Here is a 23,379-nt window from a genome sequence, read left to right as displayed (position 1 = left end):
CTGTGTCTCTATCTCCGTCTCTCTCTCCCTGTCGCTGTGTTGCTGTGTCTCTATGTCTCTCTCGCTCTCTCTTTTTTTCTCTCTTCTATCTTCTGATGAGATGCCGGCTGTGATAATGTTATCTCCCCTCTATCTCTCTCTCCATCTCTATTCCTCATCTCCTGCGTCTCGGTGTAACATAGGAAATTATTATGTCTTGTTTCTAGACGAACTGCTGCCACAAAATGTGGCAGCCAATCATTCTAGAATGTTTGACGTTATCACTGTCTGCCTCAGAATAATTAACATGCTTTTAGTCCCATTAGACATGACAAAAACAGAGAAAAATATTATGACAAGTGGTTCCATTTATTCCATTCACAAACCCAGTTCCCCTAAACAGAATTGATTCTGAAGAAAAAAAAATCACTAAGCAAAGAGTGTCTGGCCCAAGATTAATAACCTTCTGCTCTTTGAAAAGTTGCTTAGCAAAAGACAGATCCTAAGAATCCAGCAACTTTATCATCTGTGTTGTGTGCAGATGTTGGCCTTCTGTCAATTCAGAACAGTTGACTAAATCAGTCAGTGGTTCTCAGTTCTCTCCTCAGACACTCTCAGCTGTTCCAGAGGCAGCTCACCAGATTCAACTTGTCAATTAACACAATAATAACATGGAATTTTAGCAATATAATATGGCTATATGACCAGAGAAAAACCCCTGTATGCTTCCTCAAATGGATTGACAAAGAACATTTCAGATTTGAGAAAGGCTCTTTATAGAACCATACTCCAAAAATGTTCTATAAAGAGCCATAAAACAGTGTTCTATATCCCCCAAAAAGGGTTGTAACCATAGCGGAACCCTTTTTTTGGTGCTATATAGAACCTTTTTGGAGAATGCACACACGCACGCACGCACGCACGCACGCACGCACGCACGCACGCACGCACGCACACACACACACACATACACACACACACACACACTCCCTGGAGGTACTTCCTGATGAGACACATATAGGATTGTTCAGGAGCCAGGGGTGAAAGTAAGCCAGTATGGTTTAGTGGGGTACGCCGTACCGGTAAAACAATAAATACAACATGCCCAAAAAACTATTACATCGCTATATAACAATACTGCATGACAGCCAAATAATAAATGTACGAATTGACTGGAAACCGGGTGGTATACACTCCAAAATGCATAGTGGTGTGAGGAGAACACTTACATTTTGTCAAGGCGGAGATGAGTGGCGGAGACGCTTGCGGACAAGGCGGAGATGAGTGGCCCAGACCGAGGCTGGCGTGGATGCATCAATTCAGGCTATAAGTGTAGACCTAATGACAGTCACAGAATGTCATTACAATACACATTGGTGTTTTGTAACACATGTCTCTTTCTATTCATCAAATTGCAGGTGCACAGTGCACTGTAAGTGATTGTTTGACCATCAGATGAAAAGATCATGACTGGTTGTGTTCATGCCAGATTAAAAGGTGTAGGCGAGGGCCTCCCGAGTGGCGCAGCGGTCTAAGCCCTGTATCACAGTGCTTGAGGCGTCACTACAGATCCAGGTTCGATCCCAGACTGTGTTGCAGCCCTGAGACCCACGAGGCGGCGCACAATTGGCCCAGCGTCGTCAGGGTTAGGGGAGGGTTTGTCCGGCTGGGATGTCCTTGTCCCATCGCGCTCTAGCAACTCCTGTGTCGGGCCGGTTGCCAGTTGTACAGTGTTTCCTCCGACACATTTGTGCTGCTGGCTTCCGAGTTAAACGAGCAGTTGGTCAAGAAGCAGTGCGGCTTGGCAGGGTTGGTTGTTTCAGAGGACGCATGGCTCTCGACCTTCACCTCTCCCGAGTCCGTACAGGAGTTGCAGCGATGGAACAAGACTGTAACTACCAATTGGATATCACGAAATTGGGGAGAAAAAGGGGTAAAACAGTACCAACAAAAATAATAAAAAAATATACATCGGCGGCGTGTCCATGAGGCTAGGGGAAGCTAAGCAATCCCTAAAGTTAATTGAATTAAATTGGCATAATAATATAGCCTAATTAGCTTACACTTGTCTACACAGAAATAAATGATATAATTCAAAATAGGCTACTACACCAGAAAGCATGATTTGGTCACAGAGGATCGTTAGCGTTTTTAAGAAAAGCTGTGGATTGTTTTAAATCGCATGGCCTACAGTCGGTAGAAACCGCAATTTGGGCAGCGCTCACTGCAGATAGTCAGAACTGTCAGTGAAAAGCAACGAGACCCAGCCAGGCATATCGCAATATTTAAAATACAATTGCGTGTACATTTTCACTGTCTTCATCATTGGGTCAGTGCCAATTTTGTTTTTTTATTTTGGACAAAAATGTCCTCCATGTTAGATGGACGTCATATTGTATTTCTGCCTCCCCTTTTCGTCGGCCAATTATATGGATCAGACAACATTGTTTTTATTGATCTGTTTGTCGGTGTCGGCAGAGTTGGCTACCATTTTCATTTTTGTGGTATTCTAAAAAAAAAAAAATGTGTGCGCACTTGGGTATCCCTTACCGGTAAGACATTTTAACACCTTACGACATGTGTTGAATTCACTGCAAAAGTGTTATTATAAGAAACGCTATAGAAGGATTGGAAGGATTGGTCCTTCGAGCCGGATAGCCATTGTTCAACAATTATTTACTATAACGTTGACATTTTACTCAAACTCTTAGCACTGCAATTGTGTTGCTGTGTCATGATGGGTTTTTGATGGTGACTAAAGGAAGACTAAAACTAGTTTTGGGCCGGAGTACAAGGACGGATGCTCTGACTAGGTAATAGTAGGGGAAACACTGACTGTATTGCAATGTGCAGTGACTCAGACACTCTGGCATCAAGGGCAGTGTTTACTTCAACTTCATTTTACATCAGAAAGGGAAAAGCAATCTATCATTTGGAGAAACCAGTCAGCAGCCAGTCAGGATGGCTAAGATCCAGTTTTGGGATGCTGTTCGACACCCACAGGGAGGTAAAACTTCAGACTTTCTGCCAGACGTGGTTGTTGTTGATTGTCAAGTCGATTGCCTGGGAGAAAATAGGGATTTTGGACTCCAGTATCCACCCCCTCCACCCCCTATCCCCTCTGGGAAATTGAACCACTCTCCTGCGTTATTCTAGCCGGATTACTCTTCGGAGGGAGGGTAAGAACCACCCCCACTACCTACTTCCATTAAGCAGAGGCAACCTCTAGCCCCCCCCCAGCGAATGAACAAAACAAGTTGAGGTGTAAAAAGCAATATCCCCAAAGCTCGCCTTGGTAATTCTGGGTCCTGACCCTTCCTTTGTAGCAAAACCTTTACCTAATCATCTCAATTATAGAGTCCAGCCTTTCTCTAATCTGGGATTTGTACTGCAGTTCACACAACATGACAGAATGTATTTCCATACTAATGCCTGCAAAGAGACATGAAATGGTTTCAAGTTTTAATGTCATGTGCACAAGTACAGTGAACTGCCTTTCTTGCAAGCTCCAAACCAGTAATCAATATCAAGGGGTAAGGGGATAGGGATACTGGAGTGATAGAGGTAAAGGGGTAAAATGGGGTAAAATGACTAGGCATGAGGATACAAGATAAATAGAGTAGCAGCAGCATAAGTTATGATTCTCTATGAAAAATGTTATTAAAGGGTCAACACAGATAGTCCATGTAGCCATTCTGTTAACTATTTAACAGTCTTATGGCTTGGGGATAAAAGCTGTTCAGGAGGCTGTTGTCAAACTTGATGCACCGGTACCGCTTGCCTTCCTTTCACACCGCCTGATATAGAGGCGCTGGATGTCAGGGACCTCGGCCCCAGTGATGTAATGGGCTGTCCGCACAACCCTTTGTAGCGCCATTTGATCGAGGGCGGTGCTGTTGCCATACCAAGCAGTGATGCATCCAGTCAAGATGCTTTCATTGGTACGGCTATAGAACTTTTGGAGGATTTGAGGGCCAATTTCAACCAATTTCAACCTTTTCAACCTCCTGAGGGGGAGGAGGCACTGTCGGGCCTTCTTGAGTGGACCATTTTCAGTCGTTAGTCATTTGGACACAGAGAAACTTGAAGCTCTCGACCCATTCCACTGCAGCCCTGTCGATGTGGATGGGGTGTGCTCGCCCCACAAGTTTGGGCACACCTACTCATTCAAGGATTTTTCTTTATTTTTACTATTTTCTAGATTGTAGAATAATAGCGAAGACATCTAAACTTTGAAATAACACATAAGGAATCATGTAGTAAATGGAAAAGTGTTACACAAATCAAAATATATTTTATATTTGAGATTCTTCAAAGTAGCCACCCTTTGCCTTAATGACAGCTTTGGACACTCTTGCCATTCTCTCAACCAGCTTCACCTGGAAAGCTTTTCCAACAGTCTTGAAGGAGTTCCCACATATGCTGAGCACTTGTTGGCTGCATTTCCTTCATTTTGTGGTCCAACTCATCCCAAACCATCTCAATTGGGTTGAGATCTGGTGATTGTGGAGGCCAGGTCATCTGCTCCAGCATGCTGTGGTAACCATGCTGGTTAAGTGTGCCTTGCATTCTAAATGAATCACAGACAGTTTCACCAGCAAAGCACCCCCACACCATCACACCTCCTCCTCCAAGCTTCACGGTGGGAACCACACATGCGGAGATCATCTGTTCATTTACTCTGCATCTCACAAAGACACAGCGGTTGGAACCAAACATTTTATTTGGACTCATCATACCAAAGGACAGATTTCCACTCATGTTTCTTGGCCCAAGCAATTCTCTTCTTCTTATTGGTGTCCTTAGTAGTGTTTTTTTTGCAGCATTTCGACCATTCAACCAGTCTCCTGTGAACAGTCGATGTTGAGATGTGTCTGTTACTTGAAATCTGTGAAGCATTTATTTGGACTGCAATCTGAGGTGCAGTTAACTCTAATGAACTCATCCTCTGCAGCAGAGGTAACTCTGGGTCTTCCATTCCTGTGGCGGTCCTCATCAGAGCCAGTTTCATCATAGTGCTTGATGGTTTTTGCAACAGCACTTGAAGAAACTTTCAAAGTTCTTGACATTTTCCGGATTGACTGATCTTGTCTTAACCTCTACTGCCTCAGAAACCCGGATCCGGGAGCACCCCCCACCCCCCCCACACTGATTAGCATAGCTAGCATAGCTTCACAAGTAAATAGTAGCATCTAAATATCATTAAATCACAAGTCCAAGACACCAGATGAAAGATACAGATCTTGTGAATAAACCCATCATTTCTGTTTTTTAAAATGTTTTACAGGGAAGACACAATATGTAAATCTATTAGCTAACCACGTTAGCAAAATACACCACTTTTCTAACTCCATCAGTTTCTTACTACTTCAGGTGCTATCACCAATTCGGCTAAACTAAGATATTGATAGCCACTAACCAAGAAAAAACCTCTTCTGATGACAGTCTGATAACATATTTATGGTATAGGATAGGTTTTGTTAGAAAAAAGTGCATATTTCAGGTAGAAATCACAGTTTACAATTGCACCGACCATCACAAGACGACTAGAATTACTATAGAGAGCAACGTGTATGACCAATTTACTCTTAATAAAACATTTCATAAGAATAGACAAAGCATAGCAATGGAAAGACCCAGATCTTGTGATTCCAGACAATATTTCAGATTTTCTAAGCGTTTTACAGCGAAAACACAATAAATCGATAAGTTAGCATACCACATGTGAAAACGTTACCAGAGCATCGATTCCAGCCAAAGAGCGCTATAACGTAATCACCGCCAAAATATATTAATTTTTTCACTAACCTTCTCAGAATTCTTCCGATGACACTCCTGTAACATCATTTTACAACATACATATACAGTTTGTTCGAAAAGGTGCATATTTAGCCATACAAAACCGTGGTTACACAATAAAAATACTAGGAAATCAAGCCTCAATATGTCTGACGTCACCTATCAGAGTGATCTAGTTTAATTGAAAGCTAATCATATACTTGACTAAAAAATACAGGGTTGACAGGAATCGAAAGACAAATTAGTTCTTAATGCAACCGCTGACTTACATTTTTAAAATTATCCTTACTTTTCAATACAGGGTTCGCCAAGTGACGCGATAACAAACAAAATGGCGAAATATGCGTTTAAAATATTTCGACAGAACAACGATTTATCATATTAAATATTGCTTACTTTGAGCTGTTCTTCCATCAGATTCTTGGGCAATATATCCTTTCTATGTTGTAATCTTCTTTTGGTCGATAGATGTCCTCTGTCCTTCGAAATATCCACTAACGATCGAACGGGACCACAAAACGTGTCCAAAGTTTCAGAGTGCACGACAAATAAATTCCTCAGAATCGCACTAAACGGATATAAATTGCTATAAAACGGTTCAAATTAACTACATTATGATGTTTTTAACAACTATAACGACTGAAAACATGACCGGAGAAATATTGCTGGTTAGACAACGATTTGGAATGAGGCAAGTCCGATGTCCTTCACGCTTCAGGCGCGCGACGAGAAAGGGAGGTACCTATACGTTTTGTTCTTTTATAATGGCTGTGATTGTGCAATCGATTCCATTCAAAACGTGATGACGTACAGACACCCAGAGGAAGACGTAGGCAGTGTCGGTTTCTTCATAGCATTCACTGTCGCCTTAAAAACAGACTCCAGATCAGGGGTAAAAATTTCTGAAATCTGACCCCTGTCATGAAAAGTGCTGTAGATATTGTTCTGTACCACTCAGAGACAAAATTCCAACGCTTATAGAAACTAGAAAGTGTTTTCTATCCAATAATAACAATAATATGCATATTGTACGATCAAGAATTTAGCACGAGGCAGTTTAATTTGGAGACCCAAATATGCTAATGCGGAACAGCACCCCCTATAGTTCCAAGAATAATGTAGTAATGAGTAATGATGGACTGTCATTTCTCAGATTCTTTGAGCTGTTCTTGCCATAATATGGACTTGGTCTTTTACCAAATAGAGCTATGTTCTGTATACCAACCCTACCTTGTCACAACACAACTGATTGGCTCAAACACATTAAGAAGAAAAGTCCACAAATAACAAGGCACACCTGTTATTTGAAATGCATTCCAGGTGACTACCTCATGAAACTGGTTGAGAGAATGCCATGAGTGTGCAAAGCTGTCATCAAGGCAAAGGGTGGCTACTTTGAAGAATTTTAAATATAAAACATATTTTGATTTGTTTAACACTTTTTTGGTTACTACATGATTACATATGTGTTATTTCATAGTTTTAATGTCTTCACTAATATCCTAATCCTAATCCAAAAGACCCCCAAAAATCAACTTTAAGAGACCTTATCTTACCAAATACACCTCACAAATATATAGCTAGCGGGTTATTTGCTAATGACATCAGTGACCACTGCCCTATTGCATGTATCAGAGATACTAGGCTAAAAAACCCTGACCCACGTATAATTAAAAAAAAATTATAAACACTTCTCAGAGCAACCCTTTATCCATGACCTTTATTATTCAGAGCTTTTATCCGTAAACTGCATAATGGACCCAGTTTTAGCCTTCTCTTTCTTTTCATCAATGTTTACCTTCATGGCTGATAAACACGCCCCCTTAAAGCGACTTAGTGTGAAAAATCGAACTAATCCTTGGTTCTCCTGTGATTTGAAAAGCAAAATCTAGGTATTTTCTTGATGCTATGACAGTCTGCTGGTGATCCCGCTAAATTCTGGAAAACTGTCAACTCACTTAAACGAGGAAACTCCTTGACATCCCTGCCGAGGCAAATTACATCGGAATCTGGGATCATCAGTGACCGAACTGAAATTTTTGATGTTTTTAATAAGCATTTTATTTCTGCTGGTTTTCTTTTTGAAAGAAAAAACATGATCCTGACCGGTCTCTTGTTTCAGCCCCTCTGCCTTTAGCTGATGTGGAAAACAGTAAGCCGTTTTTTAATTTTCAAGAAGTCACAGAAGATGAGGTCTTATCTGCACTATCTGCTATAGATTCTAAGAAATCATTAGGCGCTGACAATCTGTATCCATATTTACTCAAGTGTGCGGTACCTATCATTGCTGGTGTAGTGACTCATATCTTTAATCAAACATTTGTCGTAGGAAAGATTCCTAAATCTTGGAAAACAGCTTTTGTTTTACTACTCCTCAAGGGAGGTGATGGTAGTGAATTGGATAATTATCGGCCCATCTCTAAGCTCTCCTGTTTGTCTAAAATTCTAGAGTCACTGGTGAATAGGCAACTACAATCTTTTTTAACTGTTAACAATATTCTTTATTGTAATCAATCTGGCTTTAGACCTAAACACAGTACTATTACAGCCACTGTACGTGTTGTAAATGATATTACTAATGCCCTAGATAATAGAAAGTACTGTGCCGCCTTGTTCATAGATTTATCTAAAGCTTTTGACACTGTAGACCATGCGATACTTTTGGGTAAGCTGTCGTCAATAGGACTGGGATCGGATGCCTGTCGTTGGTTTCATGACTATCTAAAGGATAGAAGTCAGGCTGTTAGAGTCGACGGCATCCAGTCGGAGCCATTGGAGTTGGTTAAAGGGGTCCCACAAGGTTCTATACTTGGTCCATTACTGTTCACTCTCTACATGAACAATATCGGTGATGAGATAAGAAAGTGTCAAATTCATTTATATGCTGATGACACTGTCATGTACTCTATCGCTTCAACGGCTGACCAGGCATTATCACTATTGGAGACAGATTTGAAGATATTACAAGGGTCTTTAATACAGCTGAAACTTGTTTTAAATGCAAAGAAAATACATTTTATGATTTTTAATAGGTTCAAAAAGTTGGTTTAAAATACACTTGCACTTACGAGCTTAGATGGTTCTCGAATTAATCAGGTCTCTGCATATAAATACTTAGGGATATGGTTCGATGATAAACTGTCTTTTAAAATGCATATTGATGAACTTTGTAAACGGCTAAAAATCAAGCTAGGCTTCCTCTAGGAAGGAACAGGACATGCTTGTCCTCTACAAATAGAAGACAAATTCTGCAAGCTACTTTTATGTCTGTTATAGATTATGGGGATATTATTTACATGCATGCTACGGCAACAACACTTAAATCGCTGGATGCTACTTATCATTGCGCACTTAGGTTTATTACGGGATCTAGCTACAGAACTCACCACTGTGTTTTATATCAAAATGTGGGTTGGACTTCGCTGTCCGTGAGACGAGAACAACATGCTCTCGTGTTTGTCTATAAAGCACTTCTGAATAAGCTACCTTCTTATTTATCATCACTCATCAATATTAGAATTAGAATTCCTAAAACCAGGTCTCAACATGGATTACACTTAAGGCCCATGCGATTTCCTCAGAGTTGGGTATGGCTGCCTTTTCCTGTTACGCTCCTTGCCCATGGAAAAGCCTGCAGACTTAACTTAAACTTGAGACTCTTGTCCCCCTTGCTCATTTTAAATATTTATTGGAGCATTTTTATTTTTGTATTGCTTGTAACTGTTTCAGGTAATGCAAGTTCTTGTGCTGTTAGTAGAATAACCTGTGTGTACATTAATGTTTTAAATTTTTTGTATTATCTGTGATCGTTTTGTTTGTCTTGTTTAGTTTTTTTAATCATTGTACCTAAACTGTATGTGTAAACATGTATATGCAGGGCCCAGCTGTAAAAGAGACCTTGGTCTCAGTCTGTGTTCCTTGTTGAAATAAAGGTATAATAATCCCACACTGTAGAAAATAGTAAAAATAAAGAAAAAGTATGAGAGAGTCGGTGTGTCCAAACTGTTGACTGGTACTGCAGGTATTCCACTTATCTAGGTGGGTGAGGGCAGTGTGCAATTGAGATTGCGTCGTCTATGGATCTGCTGGGGCGGTATGCACATTGGAGTGGGTCTAGGGTGTCTGGGATGACAGAGTTGATGTTTGTCATAACCATCCTTTCAAAGTACTTCATGATTACAGATGTGAGAGCTACAGGGCGGTAGTCATTGTGGTATGAATCCTTAGAGTTCGTAGGAACAGGAATGATGATAGTCATTTTAAGATGCGGGGATTACAGACTGGGACAAGGAGAGGTTGAAAATTACCTTGGATATGTCTGCCAGTTTATCTGCGCATGCTCTGAGAACGCACCCTGGAATACCGTCTATGGTGTGCGCGTGTATGTGTGAGTGTGTATTATGTGTATGTGCAAGTGTGTGTAGGATTTATAACCTGAGGATGTGTTTGTTCTCAGCCTGTCTTCAGGGAGGCCTCTAGCTGGGAAGGTTAGCAAGGTTGGCTAGAAAGGAAGGGGATCATAACAAAAACATCTCCTCGAAGGAGTCGGTGACGTGAACACCGGGAGCGAATATTGTCTTTCTTGTCTCAAATGAACGTTCAACTGATTGTTGTCTGTTTCCTGCCTCTCCGACAGCTCAGCCAAATGCACCTAAAATACATGATGGATGGTGGGCATACAAGGAGATGGTTCAGGGGAGCTTCGTACCAGGTAAGAATCCCTATACTGTACTGTATACAGTTAAGACTGATGTTTATTTTCTATAAGGTTGAACGATAGTTTTTTTCTCCCCAGTGTGAAGTGTGAAGAACATTGCATTTTTTCTGTTTTCATACCTCGACTACCTTGCCAGTGGCGCTGTTTTTAATTCTTACAAGACTTTTGTTGCCCTTGTCGTCTAGCTGATGACGTTTTGTCGCTGATTGACTGGCAGGTTTACAAGGGCCTTTCTTTCTACCTCGTTCATTTCCTTCTATGTGTACCCGTCACGACAATTATTTCCCAAGATTGTATTTTTCTTCTGCTGAGCTGTTGAAGGCTTTTGATGACGCTGCAGGTTTGTGTGTTGGCTTGCATGCAGATGTGTTTATTTAAATGAGTGCAGAGCTGGGATGATAAACCAACAACTACCCACACTGACATTACCTTCCTTTTACCCAAGCATTTTGTGTACGTCGGTCATTTTTGGTGATTTTGCTACACGATGTTCCTGTAGATTGTTCTGAAACCATTATTTGGTCAACAGTAATAGCCTATTCATTATGTTGATTCCTGCTATTATGTGAAAGTATCTGCTTGTTCCCATTTCGCTGTCGGCTGCTGTGTGAGCGAGCCACTCTCACTCCTCTCACTGTGGAGGGAGTGATGCATTCTGAGGAGCACAAGCATATGGCTGTTGCTCTAAATGTAATTGCGGGAAAAATACAGTTTATGAAGCAACTTCTGTTGTTCTAGTTACAGAGAGGAGAGTCACAGCTTTCTGTGAGTATATCATTTATTTTTCACTTAATGTTGAGTTCATGGCACCAATTTACAACCGGTACGGTTTTGATTCGCCCGCGGAGAGGAGAGTCTGTCGTATGGTTTTGATTCGCCCGCGGAGAGGAGAGTCTGTCGTATGGTTTTAATTCGCCCGCGGAGAGGAGAGTCTGTCGTATGGTTTTGATTCGCTCGTGGAGAGGAGAGTCTGTCGTATGGTTTTGATTCGCCCGCGGAGAGGAGAGTCTGTCGTATGGTTTTAATTCGCCCGCGGAGAGGAGAGTCTGTCGTATGGTTTTAATTCGCTCGTGGAGAGGAGAGTCTGTCGTATGGTTTTAATTCGCCCGCGGAGAGGAGAGTCTGTCGTATGGTTTTAATTCGCTCGTGGAGAGGAGAGTCTGTCGTATGGTTTTGATTCGCCCGCGGAGAGGAGAGTCTGTTGTATGGTTTTGATTCACCCGCGGAGAGTCTGGAGTATGGTTTTGATTCGCTCGCGGAGAGGAGAGTCTGTCGTATGGTTTTGATTCACCCGCGGAGAGTCTGTCGTATGGTTTTGATTCGCTCGCGGAGAGGAGAGTCTGTCGTATGGTTTTGATTCACCCGCGGAGAGTCTGTCGTATGGTTTTGATTCGCCCGCGGAGAGGAGAGTCTGTCGTATGGTTTTGATTCACCCGCGGAGAGTCTGTCGTATGGTTTTAATTCGCTCGTGGAGAGGAGAGTCTGTCGTATGGTTTTAATTCGCCCGCGGAGAGGAGAGTCTGTCGTATGGTTTTAATTCGCTCGTGGAGAGGAGAGTCTGTCGTATGGTTTTGATTCGCCCGCGGAGAGGAGAGTCTGTTGTATGGTTTTGATTCACCCGCGGAGAGTCTGGAGTATGGTTTTGATTCGCTCGCGGAGAGGAGAGTCTGTCGTATGGTTTTGATTCACCCGCGGAGAGTCTGTCGTATGGTTTTGATTCGCTCGCGGAGAGGAGAGTCTGTCGTATGGTTTTGATTCACCCGCGGAGAGTCTGTCGTATGGTTTTGATTCGCCCGCGGAGAGGAGAGTCTGTCGTATGGTTTTGATTCACCCGCGGAGAGTCTGTCGTATGGTTTTGATTCGCCCGCGGAGAGGAGAGTCTGTCGTATGGTTTTGATTCGCCCGCGGAGAGGAGAGTCTGTCGTATGGTTTTGATTCACCCGCGGAGAGTCTGTCGTATGGTTTTGATTCGCCCGCGGAGAGGAGAGTCTGTCGTATGGTTTTGATTCGCCCGCGGAGAGGAGAGTCTGTCGTATGGTTTTGATTCGCCCGCGGAGAGGAGAGTCTGTCGTATGGTTTTGATTCGCCCGCAGAGAGGAGCAGAATACACCATTTGCAGTCATTAGACCTCATCAAGTAGCCTAGGACTATCACTGGAAAGTTTCTGTAGGACATTAGCCTACATTTACGGATAGATGAATCAAAGTATTTTCAGTTCCCACTTCCTCAGGTGGTGAATAATATGGCTTACATGCACAAAGATTCTCTAAATTCTCTAAAGAGCACAAATGAAATCTGATAATTCTGGATCATATTTTGACAGGTTGCACATCAACATGTCAGTAATGCGTTTGCTGGATATGTTGGATGAAATATCTTACTTTTTGAATCATAGGCTACCATCTCAGTTGTCTTTCGTTGCACTGAAAATAAGTTGGCTTGAGCGCTGCCACTAATAAAAAAAGATTATCGTTGTAATTATTGTTATCGAGCAAAATAGTTGCATTTATCACAATATGACTTCTTGTCCATATCTCCCAGCTTTAGCACCTCCCCACAAAATAATGTATTGTAATTTATTGTTATTGCAAAAGAAATGTCACCCAGCTCTAAGTGTAGACATGTACATGTGTGGTGTGTGTGTGTGCGTGCATAATTAAGCATTTTCATGCTTTTTATTCCACCTGTAGGTGACCATGTCACACATTATTACAGCTGTTGACTGTCAGAGACTGAAGTGTGCTGTGTGTTTGTCAGAGACAAATGCTTTATGTTCAATATAATGTCAGCTCCTCTATCCTCACAGGCCTTCCTGCACCACTAACCACCCAGCAGCAGCTGGCACCGTTAATAAGCTAGTCATGATCCTCCTGAGCCAGGGAGGGGAGGAGGTAGAGTAATCAGACGCTTTTACGTCCCTCTCTTGCCGGTCTCCGCCGCAGGGGAGGAGGTAGAGTAATCAGACGCTTTTACGTCCCTCTCTTGCCGGTCTCCGCCGCAGGGGAGGAGGTAATCAGACGTTTTACGTCCCTGTCTTGCCGGTCTCCGCCGCAGGGGAGGAGGTAGAGTAATCAGAAGTTTTACGTCCCTGTCTTGCCGGTCTCCGCCGCAGGGGAGGAGGTAATCAGACGTTTTACGTCCCTGTCTTGCCGGTCTCCGCCGCAGGGGAGGAGGTAGAGTAATCAGAAGTTTTACGTCCCTGTCTTGCCGGTCTCCGCCGCAGGGGAGGAGGTAATCAGACGTTTTACGTCCCTGTCTTGCCGGTCTCCGCCAGAGAGGTGCTGATAGTAGCTGATAAAGAAAAAGACTTGAAAGAAGTGAAATTTACTGGGTAAAGAAAGGGAGCTAGGGAGCTAGGATGAGATAAGGAAGTGACATTTACTGGGTAAGAAAGGGAACTAGGGTGAGATAATGGAGGGAGATTTACTGGGTAAGAAACAGAGCTAGGGTGAGATAATGCTGAATTCGTTGATCATGCACTGTGGTTTTTATAACTAGGACTGCAGGGAGACTGGGAGGATTCGGTGGGTATTGTTTTAATGGATATGATTTTATCTTCTCAATTGTTGTCTTTGAATTTTAACGGATAAAATGGTAGCTATTAACGTTTTGTATACGGATTTGGTTTGACTAATTCCTCAGGATGTATTTTTATTTTATTTTTTATCATGTCTAGGGGCATGGAGATATTCTGTGTCTACTGTTACCCAACTGCAAGGCCTCACTAGTGGCACAGCGGTATAAGGCACTGCCGTGCTTGAGGCGTCACTGCAGATCCGGATTCAATCCCGGGCTGTGTCGCAGTTGGGCGTGACCGGCGAGACCCATGAGGCAACGCACAATTGGCCCAGTGTCGTCAGGGTTAGGGGAGGTTTTGGCTGGCCGGGATGTCCTTGTCCCATCACGCTCTAGCGACTCCTTGTGGCGGGCCGGTCGCCAGTTGTACGGTGTTTCCTCCAACACAATGGTGCGGCTGGCTTCCAGGTTAAGCGAGGAGTGTGTCAAAAAGCAGTGCGGCTTGGCAGGGTCGTGTTTCGGAGGACGCATGGCTCTCAACCTTCGCCTCTTCTGAGTCCGTAGGGGAGTTGCAGCGATGGGACAAGACTGTAACTACCAATTGGATATCATGAAATCTGGGGAGAAAAAGGGGTAAAAAAAATAAAGAAATAAACCCGCAAGACGTTGAGGGTCCTGGGTCCTGGGAAGGGTCCTGGGTCCTGGGAATCCACAGGGTATTTTTGGTTTGTTTAGTTTTTGACCATATGATTCTGTTAATGATTGCTAATGATTATTCATTGATTAGTTGCTTCAGGTTTGCTAGTGCTTGCTTGGTACAAAAATGCGCACTCTGATAGGTCCACTCCCCCGGACTAGAATTTTTGAACATTGCTGGAAAGTGTGCTCTTTGTAAGGTCATAAATGCTAACTTGATCCCATTTTTGTAGCCTTATGTCACATAACTGACCTTTGCAAATGATTGTGCCCTTTCTGAGCCCTTTTTGACCCCAATTAGCTTTAGCATTTCCAAAAGGTCAACAAGGACCATTAGTATCCCCTTCTCTGACTCTTTTTAATCGGCTTTGGGGAGAAGATTCTCCTAGCCACATATCTAGGATCAGCTCATCCTCCCTAGATCCTAATATTAATTATTAGAGTGCAGGGGAATACAAATCTGACCTTGGATCAGTGTGTAGGGTTTACTCCCTCCTATTCACTCAGTGTGCGGTCATCTTTTCAGAGAGCATTGAGATGCAGCTCTTACTGACACAGTATGGGTTAACTAAAGGTCATAGATCTTTAGCTTTGAGCATCATCCGGGGTCATTCTAGGAAGCCTGGCCAAGGTATGGAGCTGTTTATCTGTTATTTATTGTTCTGTGTTTATGTCACCCCCCCTTTCGCTTTGTCCCATTTCAGCAGATTATGTTGTCCTTTCTGCTGAAAGGTGATTTTAGAGAAGATAAAACCTTTGAAGAATAGCTGGTTGCTGTGAGTTAGGATAAGGGAGAGAGGGAGGGATGGAGGAGGGAAGGAGGGAGGGGGGCCTGGCAAGATCCAAAGCAGTGGTTGAACCACCTTGAGTTGTCATGCAGGGAGACAGAAAATGTGATGTGGATCTGGTAGCCTGTGGAGTATAGAGGGAGAGAAAGGGGGTTGCATAAAAGTGACTGGTTAACACTCACCCTCCGTCCATTAGTCATTATGACTGTCATTTCTATTCCTTCTCTGTCCTTCCACCCCCCTCTTTCTCCGCCCTCTATCTCTTTAAAATGTCCCTTGTCTGTCCTGCACCACTGGAGCAAGATGCAGGGTATATAGAGACTCGGCTGGCCTGGCTTCCTGCTGGTTGTCTCTCTGCTGTGTAGCTGGTAGGCATCTGATGGCTCTCTGGTGTGAAGTGTTGCGTTGAGTGCTCCAGCCATGGACTAATGAGAGTGGAGATGGAGAGGACGGGGAGAGGGAAGAGAGAGGGACAAGAAGGGAGTGAGAGAGGGTGGGTGAGGGTGATAGGAAGAGACAAGGATGGGAAATGAAGTAGAGATGGAGAGATGGAGATGATTACTCACCACGAACTGGAAGAAGCTTTTTCCTTTAACGACTCCGACGAGAAGGATATACTGCTCTTCCGGGAACAGGCCCAGATCCCCGTCATTTGCTTGAAGAATATATAGAGGAAAAGAGGGCCAAGATCTGGCTGCCTTTTGAGAATCCGTAGGCGAGCTAGTAAACTCCCACTGCCATCAATTCTACTTGCTAACATGCAATCATTGGAAAATAAAATGTATGAGCTACAATTCCGATTATCTGTAATATCTTATGTTTCACCGAGTCGTGGCTGAACGACGACACAGATAATATAGAGCTGGAGGGATTTTCAATGCACCGGCAGAACAGAGAAGCTATGTCTGGTAAGATGAAGGGTGGGGGTGTGTGTCTTTTTGTCAATATCAGCTGGAGCGATGTCTAATATTAAAGAATTCTCGAGGTATTGCTCGCCTGAGGTAGTACCTTATGATAAGCTGTAGACCACACTATCTACCAAGAGATTTCTCATCTATATTATTCGTAGCCATCTATTTACCACCACAGACCGATGCTGGCGCTAAGACCGCTCTCAACCAACTCTATATGGCCATAAGCAAACAAAAAAATGCTCACCCAGATCCCACGCTCCTAGTGGCCGGGATCTTTAATGCAGGTAAACTTAAATCCGTTTATAATATTTTTACCAGCATGTCACATGTGCAACCAGAGGTGAAAGAACTCTAGACCACCTTCACTCCACACACAGAGATGCATACAATGCTCCTTACAAGCAAAATCTAAAGCAGGAAGTGCCAGACACTCGCTCAATACGTAAGTGGTCAGGTGACGCGGAGGCTACGCTACAGGGCTATTTTGCTAGCACAGACTGGAACATGTTCCAGGATTCATCCAATGGCATTGAGGAGTATACCCCCTCAGTAATCGGCTTCATCAATAAGTGCATCGACGACGTCGTCCCCAAAGTGACCGTACGTAGATATCCCAACCAGAAGCTATGGATTACAAGCAACATCAGCATCAAGCTAAAGGCTAGAGCGTCCGCTTTCAAGGAGCGGGACAATCTGGACGACTGTAAGAAATCCCGCTATGCCCTCAGACGAACCATCAAACAAGCAAAGCGTCAATACTGGATTAAGATTGAATCCTACTACACCGGCTCTGACGCTCGTCGAATGTGGCAGGGCTTGAAAACTATTACGACTACAAAGGGAAACCCAGACGCGAGCTGCCCAGTGACGCAAGCCTACTAGATGAGCGGAATGCCTCTTATGCTGGCTTTGAGGCAAGCAAAACTGACACATGCACGAGAAGCACTAGCTGTTCTGGATGACTGTATGATAATGCTCTCGGTAGCCGATGTGAGTAAGACCTTTAAACAGGTCAACATTCACAAAGCTGCGGGGCCAGATGGATTACCAGGATGTGAACTCAAAGCATGCGCGGACCAACTGGCAAGTGTCTTCACTGACATGTTCAACCTCTCCCTGACTGAGTCTGTAATACCTACATGTTTGAAGCATACCACCATAGTCCCTGTGCCCAAGGACGCGAAGTTAACCTGCCTAAATTATTACCATCAACAGCATCCTCCTGGATACCCTAGACCCACTCCAATTTGCATACCGCCCCAACAGATCCACAGATGACGCAATCTCAATTGCACTCCCCACTGGCCTTTCCCACCTGGACAAAAGGAACACCTATGTGAGAATGCTGTTCATTGACTACAGCGCAGCGTTCAACACCAAAGTGCCCACGTAGCTCATCACTAAGCTAAGGACCCTGGGGCTAAACACCTCCCTCTGCAACTGGATCCTGGACTTCCTGACGGGCCGCTCCCAGGTGGTAAGGGTAGGCAACAACACGTTTGCCACGCTGATCCTCAACACTAGGGCACCTCAGGGGTGTGTACTTAGTCTCCTCCTGTTCTCGTTGTTCACCCACGACTGCGTGGCCAAACATGACTCCAACACCATCACTAAGTTTGCTGACGACACAACAGTGGTTGGCCTGATCACAGACAACGATGAGACGGCCTATAGGGAGGAGGTCAGAGAACTGGCAGTGTAGTGCCAGGACAACATCCTCTCCCTCAATGCAAGCAAGACAAAGGAGCTGATCGTGGACTAGAGGAAAAGGTAGGTCGAACAAGCCCCCATTAACATCAACGGGGCTGTAGTGGAGCGGGTAGAGAGTTCAAGTTCCTTGGTGTCCACATCACCAACAATCTATCAAGGTCCAAACACACCAAGACAGTTGTGAAGAGGGCAGACTGAAAAGATTTGGCATGGGTCCCCAGATTGTCGTGGAAAATTGCAAGATTATTTTATAATGCTTGTATTACATTATAATGGTTGTTTTATTCGACATAATGGAGAATGATGTTAACTATTATGTGTGTGTTCCACTGAGGATGGGCCTCTATGAGATAGCACTAACAGAGGAGATTTACGATGTCTTTGGGTGATAAAACCTAAAGAGCATTCCAGATTGGATGAGGTAATGGTTCTGTGCTATGAAGTACCAGGAACGAGATTAGAACCTCGTCTTATGGACCAAACTATAGCGAATGTTATCTGGCTATTGGATACTCCTTTCTCAATTATAAAGTACCTTTGTGAAGAGTTCCAAAGATCTGTGGTTCGTTATGTAGGTTGAGAGGGGTGTATCTTGGCTATAAAAGATCTTTGTAATATTCTGTAGTCACTTCTAATGGTTCATTAGAAATGGTGCATCATTGAAAGTCAAATTGCAATTGCAAAGCTGTTATTATTTAAGATGTAGTTTAAGTGTAACTCTGACTGGTGTGTGAAGTTTGTAACTCTCCTCATTTGGTAAAGCAGAAATATGCCACCACAAGATCCTCAAAAAGTTCTACAGCTGCACCATCGAGAGCATCCTGACCGGTTGCATCACCGCCTGGTATGGCAACTGCTCGTCATCTGACCGTAAGGCGCTACAGAGGGTAGTGCGTACTGCCCAGTACATCCCTGGGGCCAAGCTTCCTGCAATCCAGTAGTTCTCAGAGGAAAGCCCATAAAATTGTCAGACACTCCAGTCACCCAAGTCAGACAGTTTTCTCTGCTACCGCACGGCAAGCGGTACCGGAGCAGCAAATCTAGGACCAAAAGGCTCCATAACAGCTTCTATCCCCAAGCCATAAGATTGCTGAACAACTAATCAAATGGCCACCTGACTATTACATTGACCCCCCCTTCCATTTGTTTTGTACACTGCTGCTACTCTCTGTTTATTATCTTTGCATAGTCACTTCACCCCTACCTACATGTGCAAATTACCTCTAACCTGCACCCCCGCACACTGACTCGGTACCGGTACCCCCTGTATATAGCCTCGTTATTGTTATGTTATTGTGTTACTTTTTATTATTTTTAACTTTAGTTTATTTGGTAAATATTTTCTTAACTCTTCTTGAACTACACTGTTGGTTAAGGGCTTGTAAGTAAGCATTTCACGGTAAGGTCTACACGTGACAAATAAAGTTTTCATTTGATTTGATGCTTGGAAGACAGCTCTCCTTAGCTGAATAAGAGCAAACGTGAGGTACAATCAAACACATTACCAGCTGTAGACAGAAACAAACAGTAAGATGTCAGTATGATTGTTGTAGTGTCAAACAGTAAGATGTCAGTATGGTTGTTGACGTGTCAAACAGTAAGTTGTCAGTATGGTTGTTGACGTGTCAAACAGTAAGATGTCAGTATGGTTGTTGACGTGTCAAACAGTAAGATGTCAGTATGGTTGTTGACGTGTCAAACAGTAAGATGTCAGTATGGTTGTTGTAGTGTCAAACAGTAAGATGTCAGTATGGTTGTTGACGTGTCAAACAGTAAGTTGTCAGTATGGTTGTTGAAGTGTCAAACAGTAAGTTGTCAGTATGGTTGTTGACGTGTCAAACAGTAAGATGTCAGTATGGTTGTTGTAGTGTCAAACAGTAAGATGTCAGTATGGTTGTTGACGTGTCAAACAGTAAGATGTCAGTATGGTTGTTGACGTGTCAAACAGTAAGATGTCAGTATGGTTGTTGACGTGTCAAACAGTAAATGTCAGTGTGGTTGTTGACGTGTCAAACAGTAAGTTGTCAGTGTGGTTGTTGACGTGTCAAACAGTAAGATGTCAGTATGGTTGTTGACGTGTCAAACAGTAAGTTGTCAGTATGGTTGTTGACGTGTCAAACATTAAGTTGTCAGTATGGTTGTTGTAGTGTCAAACAGTAAGATGTCAGTATGGTTGTTGTAGTGTCAAACAGTAAGATGTCAGTATGGTTGTTGACGTGTCAAACAGTAAGATGTCAGTATGGTTGTTGACGTGTAAAACAGTAAGATGTCAGTATGGTTGTTAACGTGTCAAACAGTAAGATGTCAGTATGGTTGTTGACGTGTCAAACAGTAAGATGTCAGTATGGTTGTTGACGTGTCAAACAGTAAGATGTCAGTATGGTTGTTGACGTGTCAAACAGTAAGTTGTCGGTGTGGTTGTTGACGTGTCAAACAGTAAGTTGTCAGTGTGGTTGTTGACGTGTCAAACAGTAAGATGTCAGTATGGTTGTTGACGTGTCAAACAGTAAGTTGTCAGTATGGTTGTTGACGTGTCAAACAGTAAGTTGTCAGTATGGTTGTTGTAGTGTCAAACAGTAAGATGTCAGTATGGTTGTTGTAGTGTCAAACAGTAAGTTGTCAGTATGGTTGTTGTAGTGTCAAACAGTAAGATGTCAGTATGGTTGTTGACGTGTCAAACAGTAAGATGTCATTATGGTTGTTGACGTGTCAAACAGTAAGTTGTCAGTATGGTTGTTGTAGTGTCAAACAGTAAGTTGTCAGTATGGTTGTTGACGTGTCAAACAGTAAGATGTCAGTATGGTTGTTGTAGTGTCAAACAGTAAGTTGTCAGTATGGTTGTGGAAGTGTCAAACAGTAAGTTGTCAGTATGGTTGTTGACGTGTCAAACAGTAAGATGTCAGTATGGTTGTTGACGTGTCAAACAGTAAGTTGTCAGTATGGTTGTTGTAGTGTCAAACAGTAAGATGTCAGTATGGTTGTTGACGTGTCAAACAGTAAGTTGTCAGTATGGTTGTTGACGTGTCAAACAGTAAGATGTCAGTATGGTTGGTGTAGTGTCAAACAGTAAGATGTCAGTATGGTTGTTGACGTGTCAAACAGTAAGATGTCAGTATGGTTGTTGACGTGTAAAACAGTAAGATGTCAGTATGGTTGTTAACGTGTCAAACAGTAAGATGTCAGTATGGTTGTTGACGTGTCAAACAGTAAGATGTCAGTATGGTTGTTGACGTGTCAAACAGTAAGATGTCAGTATGGTTGTTGACGTGTCAAACAGTAAGTTGTCAGTGTGGTTGTTGACGTGTCAAACAGTAAGTTGTCAGTATGGTTGTTGACGTGTCAAACAGTAAGATGTCAGTATGGTTGTTGTAGTGTCAAACAGTAAGATGTCAGTATGGTTGTTGACGTGTCAAACAGTAAGATGTCAGTATGGTTGTTGACGTGTAAAACAGTAAGATGTCAGTATGGTTGTTGACGTGTCAAACAGTAAGTTGTCAGTATGGTTGTTGACGTGTCAAACAGTAAGTTGTCAGTATGGTTGTTGTAGTGTCAAACAGTAAGATGTCAGTATGGTTGTTGTAGTGTCAAACAGTAAGATGTCAGTATGGTTGTTGACGTGTCAAACAGTAAGATGTCAGTATGGTTGTTGACGTGTAAAACAGTAAGATGTCAGTATGGTTGTTAACGTGTCAAACAGTAAGATGTCAGTATGGGTGTTGACGTGTCAAACAGTAAGTTGTCAGTGTGGTTGTTGACGTGTCAAACAGTAAGTTGTCAGTGTGGTTGTTGACGTGTCAAACAGTAAGATGTCAGTATGGTTGTTGACGTGTCAAACAGTAAGTTGTCAGTATGGTTGTTGACGTGTCAAACAGTAAGTTGTCAGTATGGTTGTTGTAGTGTCAAACAGTAAGATGTCAGTATGGTTGTTGACGTGTCAAACAGTAAGATGTCATTATGGTTGTTGACGTGTCAAACAGTAAGTTGTCAGTATGGTTGTTGTAGTGTCAAACAGTAAGTTGTCAGTATGGTTGTTGACGTGTCAAACAGTAAGATGTCAGTATGGTTGTTGACGTGTCAAACAGTAAGTTGTCAGTATGGTTGTTGAATTGTCAAACAGTAAGTTGTCAGTATGGTTGTTGACGTGTCAAACAGTAAGATGTCAGTATGGTTGTTGACGTGTCAAACAGTAAGTTGTCAGTATGATTGTTGACGTGTCAAACAGTAAGATGTCAGTATGGTTGTTGACGTGTCAAACAGTAAGTTGTCAGTATGGTTGTTGACGTGTCAAACAGTAAGTTGTCAGTATGGTTGTTGACGTGTCAAACAGTAAGATGTCAGTATGGTTGTTGACGTGTCAAACAGTAAGATGTCATTATGGTTGTTGACGTGTCAAACAGTAAGTTGTCAGTATGGTTGTTGTAGTGTCAAACAGTAAGTTGTCAGTATGGTTGTTGACGTGTCAAACAGTAAGTTGTCAGTATGGTTGTTGACGTGTCAAACAGTAAGATGTCAGTATGGTTGTTGACGTGTCAAACAGTAAGATGTCGACATTTAAGGCTCTCGAGAGGAGCAGCAGTCTAAGGCACTGCAAATCAGTGCTAGAGGCATCACTACAGACCCTGGTTTGATCCTGGACTGTATCACAATTGCCCGTGATCGGGAGTCCCATAGGGCGTTGCACAATTGACCCAGCGTCTTCCGGATTAGGGAAGGGTTTGGCCGATGTTGGGGTGTGCTCCTTGTTCCTTGTCAATCATTTGCTTAATGGTGAAATCAATAATCAGACAATATCTTTAAGTAAATCAATCAAAAACCTTTATTAATGCAATTGCAGACAGAAGTTGACAACGGGAACCTAGCACGCATGTTTCAGAGTAAGTTCTGCAAAATAGGAAAGGGTCCAAGTTGCTTTAATATGCTTGCCCTAGTGATGTAACTGCCTACGTCAACACCTTCTACTCATGAGACCAAGCCCATGCATATACAGTTATACAAACTTGCAGGAGAGAACAATAGTTCCAGTGTTTTCTAAGGGCTCAGCAGTCATTTTCCACTCCCCAAGTTGCTTTATAGGGGTATGTCTGACTTGTCTCTCATCTCTTTCACTCCGATGCTGGGTTCTGTGTCTGTTAATCTCTTTTAGCCTTGAGGCGCTTTCTCACAGACACCCTGTTTTGACTGCAATAACTCACACATCTCTCAGACCGTTTCTTATAGAAGCAGAGACTAGAAAAGAACTGTGGAACAGTATTAAACCTTA

The 23,379-nt window shown here is 42.9% G+C and overlaps 1 protein-coding gene across 3 annotated transcripts in view; it reads left to right on the top strand.

Annotated features, from left to right (window-relative positions):
• LOC139570044 (carbonic anhydrase-related protein 10) overlaps nt 1-23,379 on the top strand; it is a 390,295-nt gene that overhangs the window by 34,349 nt on the left and 332,567 nt on the right. For all 3 annotated transcript variants that reach the window (XM_071391495.1, XM_071391498.1, XM_071391497.1), the window contains one exon: nt 10,415-10,489. In XM_071391495.1, the coding sequence (XP_071247596.1) occupies nt 10,415-10,489 (75 nt within the window). The remainder of the gene's footprint in view (nt 1-10,414; nt 10,490-23,379) is intronic.

This window comes from Salvelinus alpinus, chromosome 3 (assembly GCF_045679555.1).
Source record: "Salvelinus alpinus chromosome 3, SLU_Salpinus.1, whole genome shotgun sequence".
NCBI lineage: Eukaryota > Metazoa > Chordata > Actinopteri > Salmoniformes > Salmonidae > Salvelinus > Salvelinus alpinus.
This window is presented reverse-complemented; position numbering and strand designations above follow the sequence as displayed.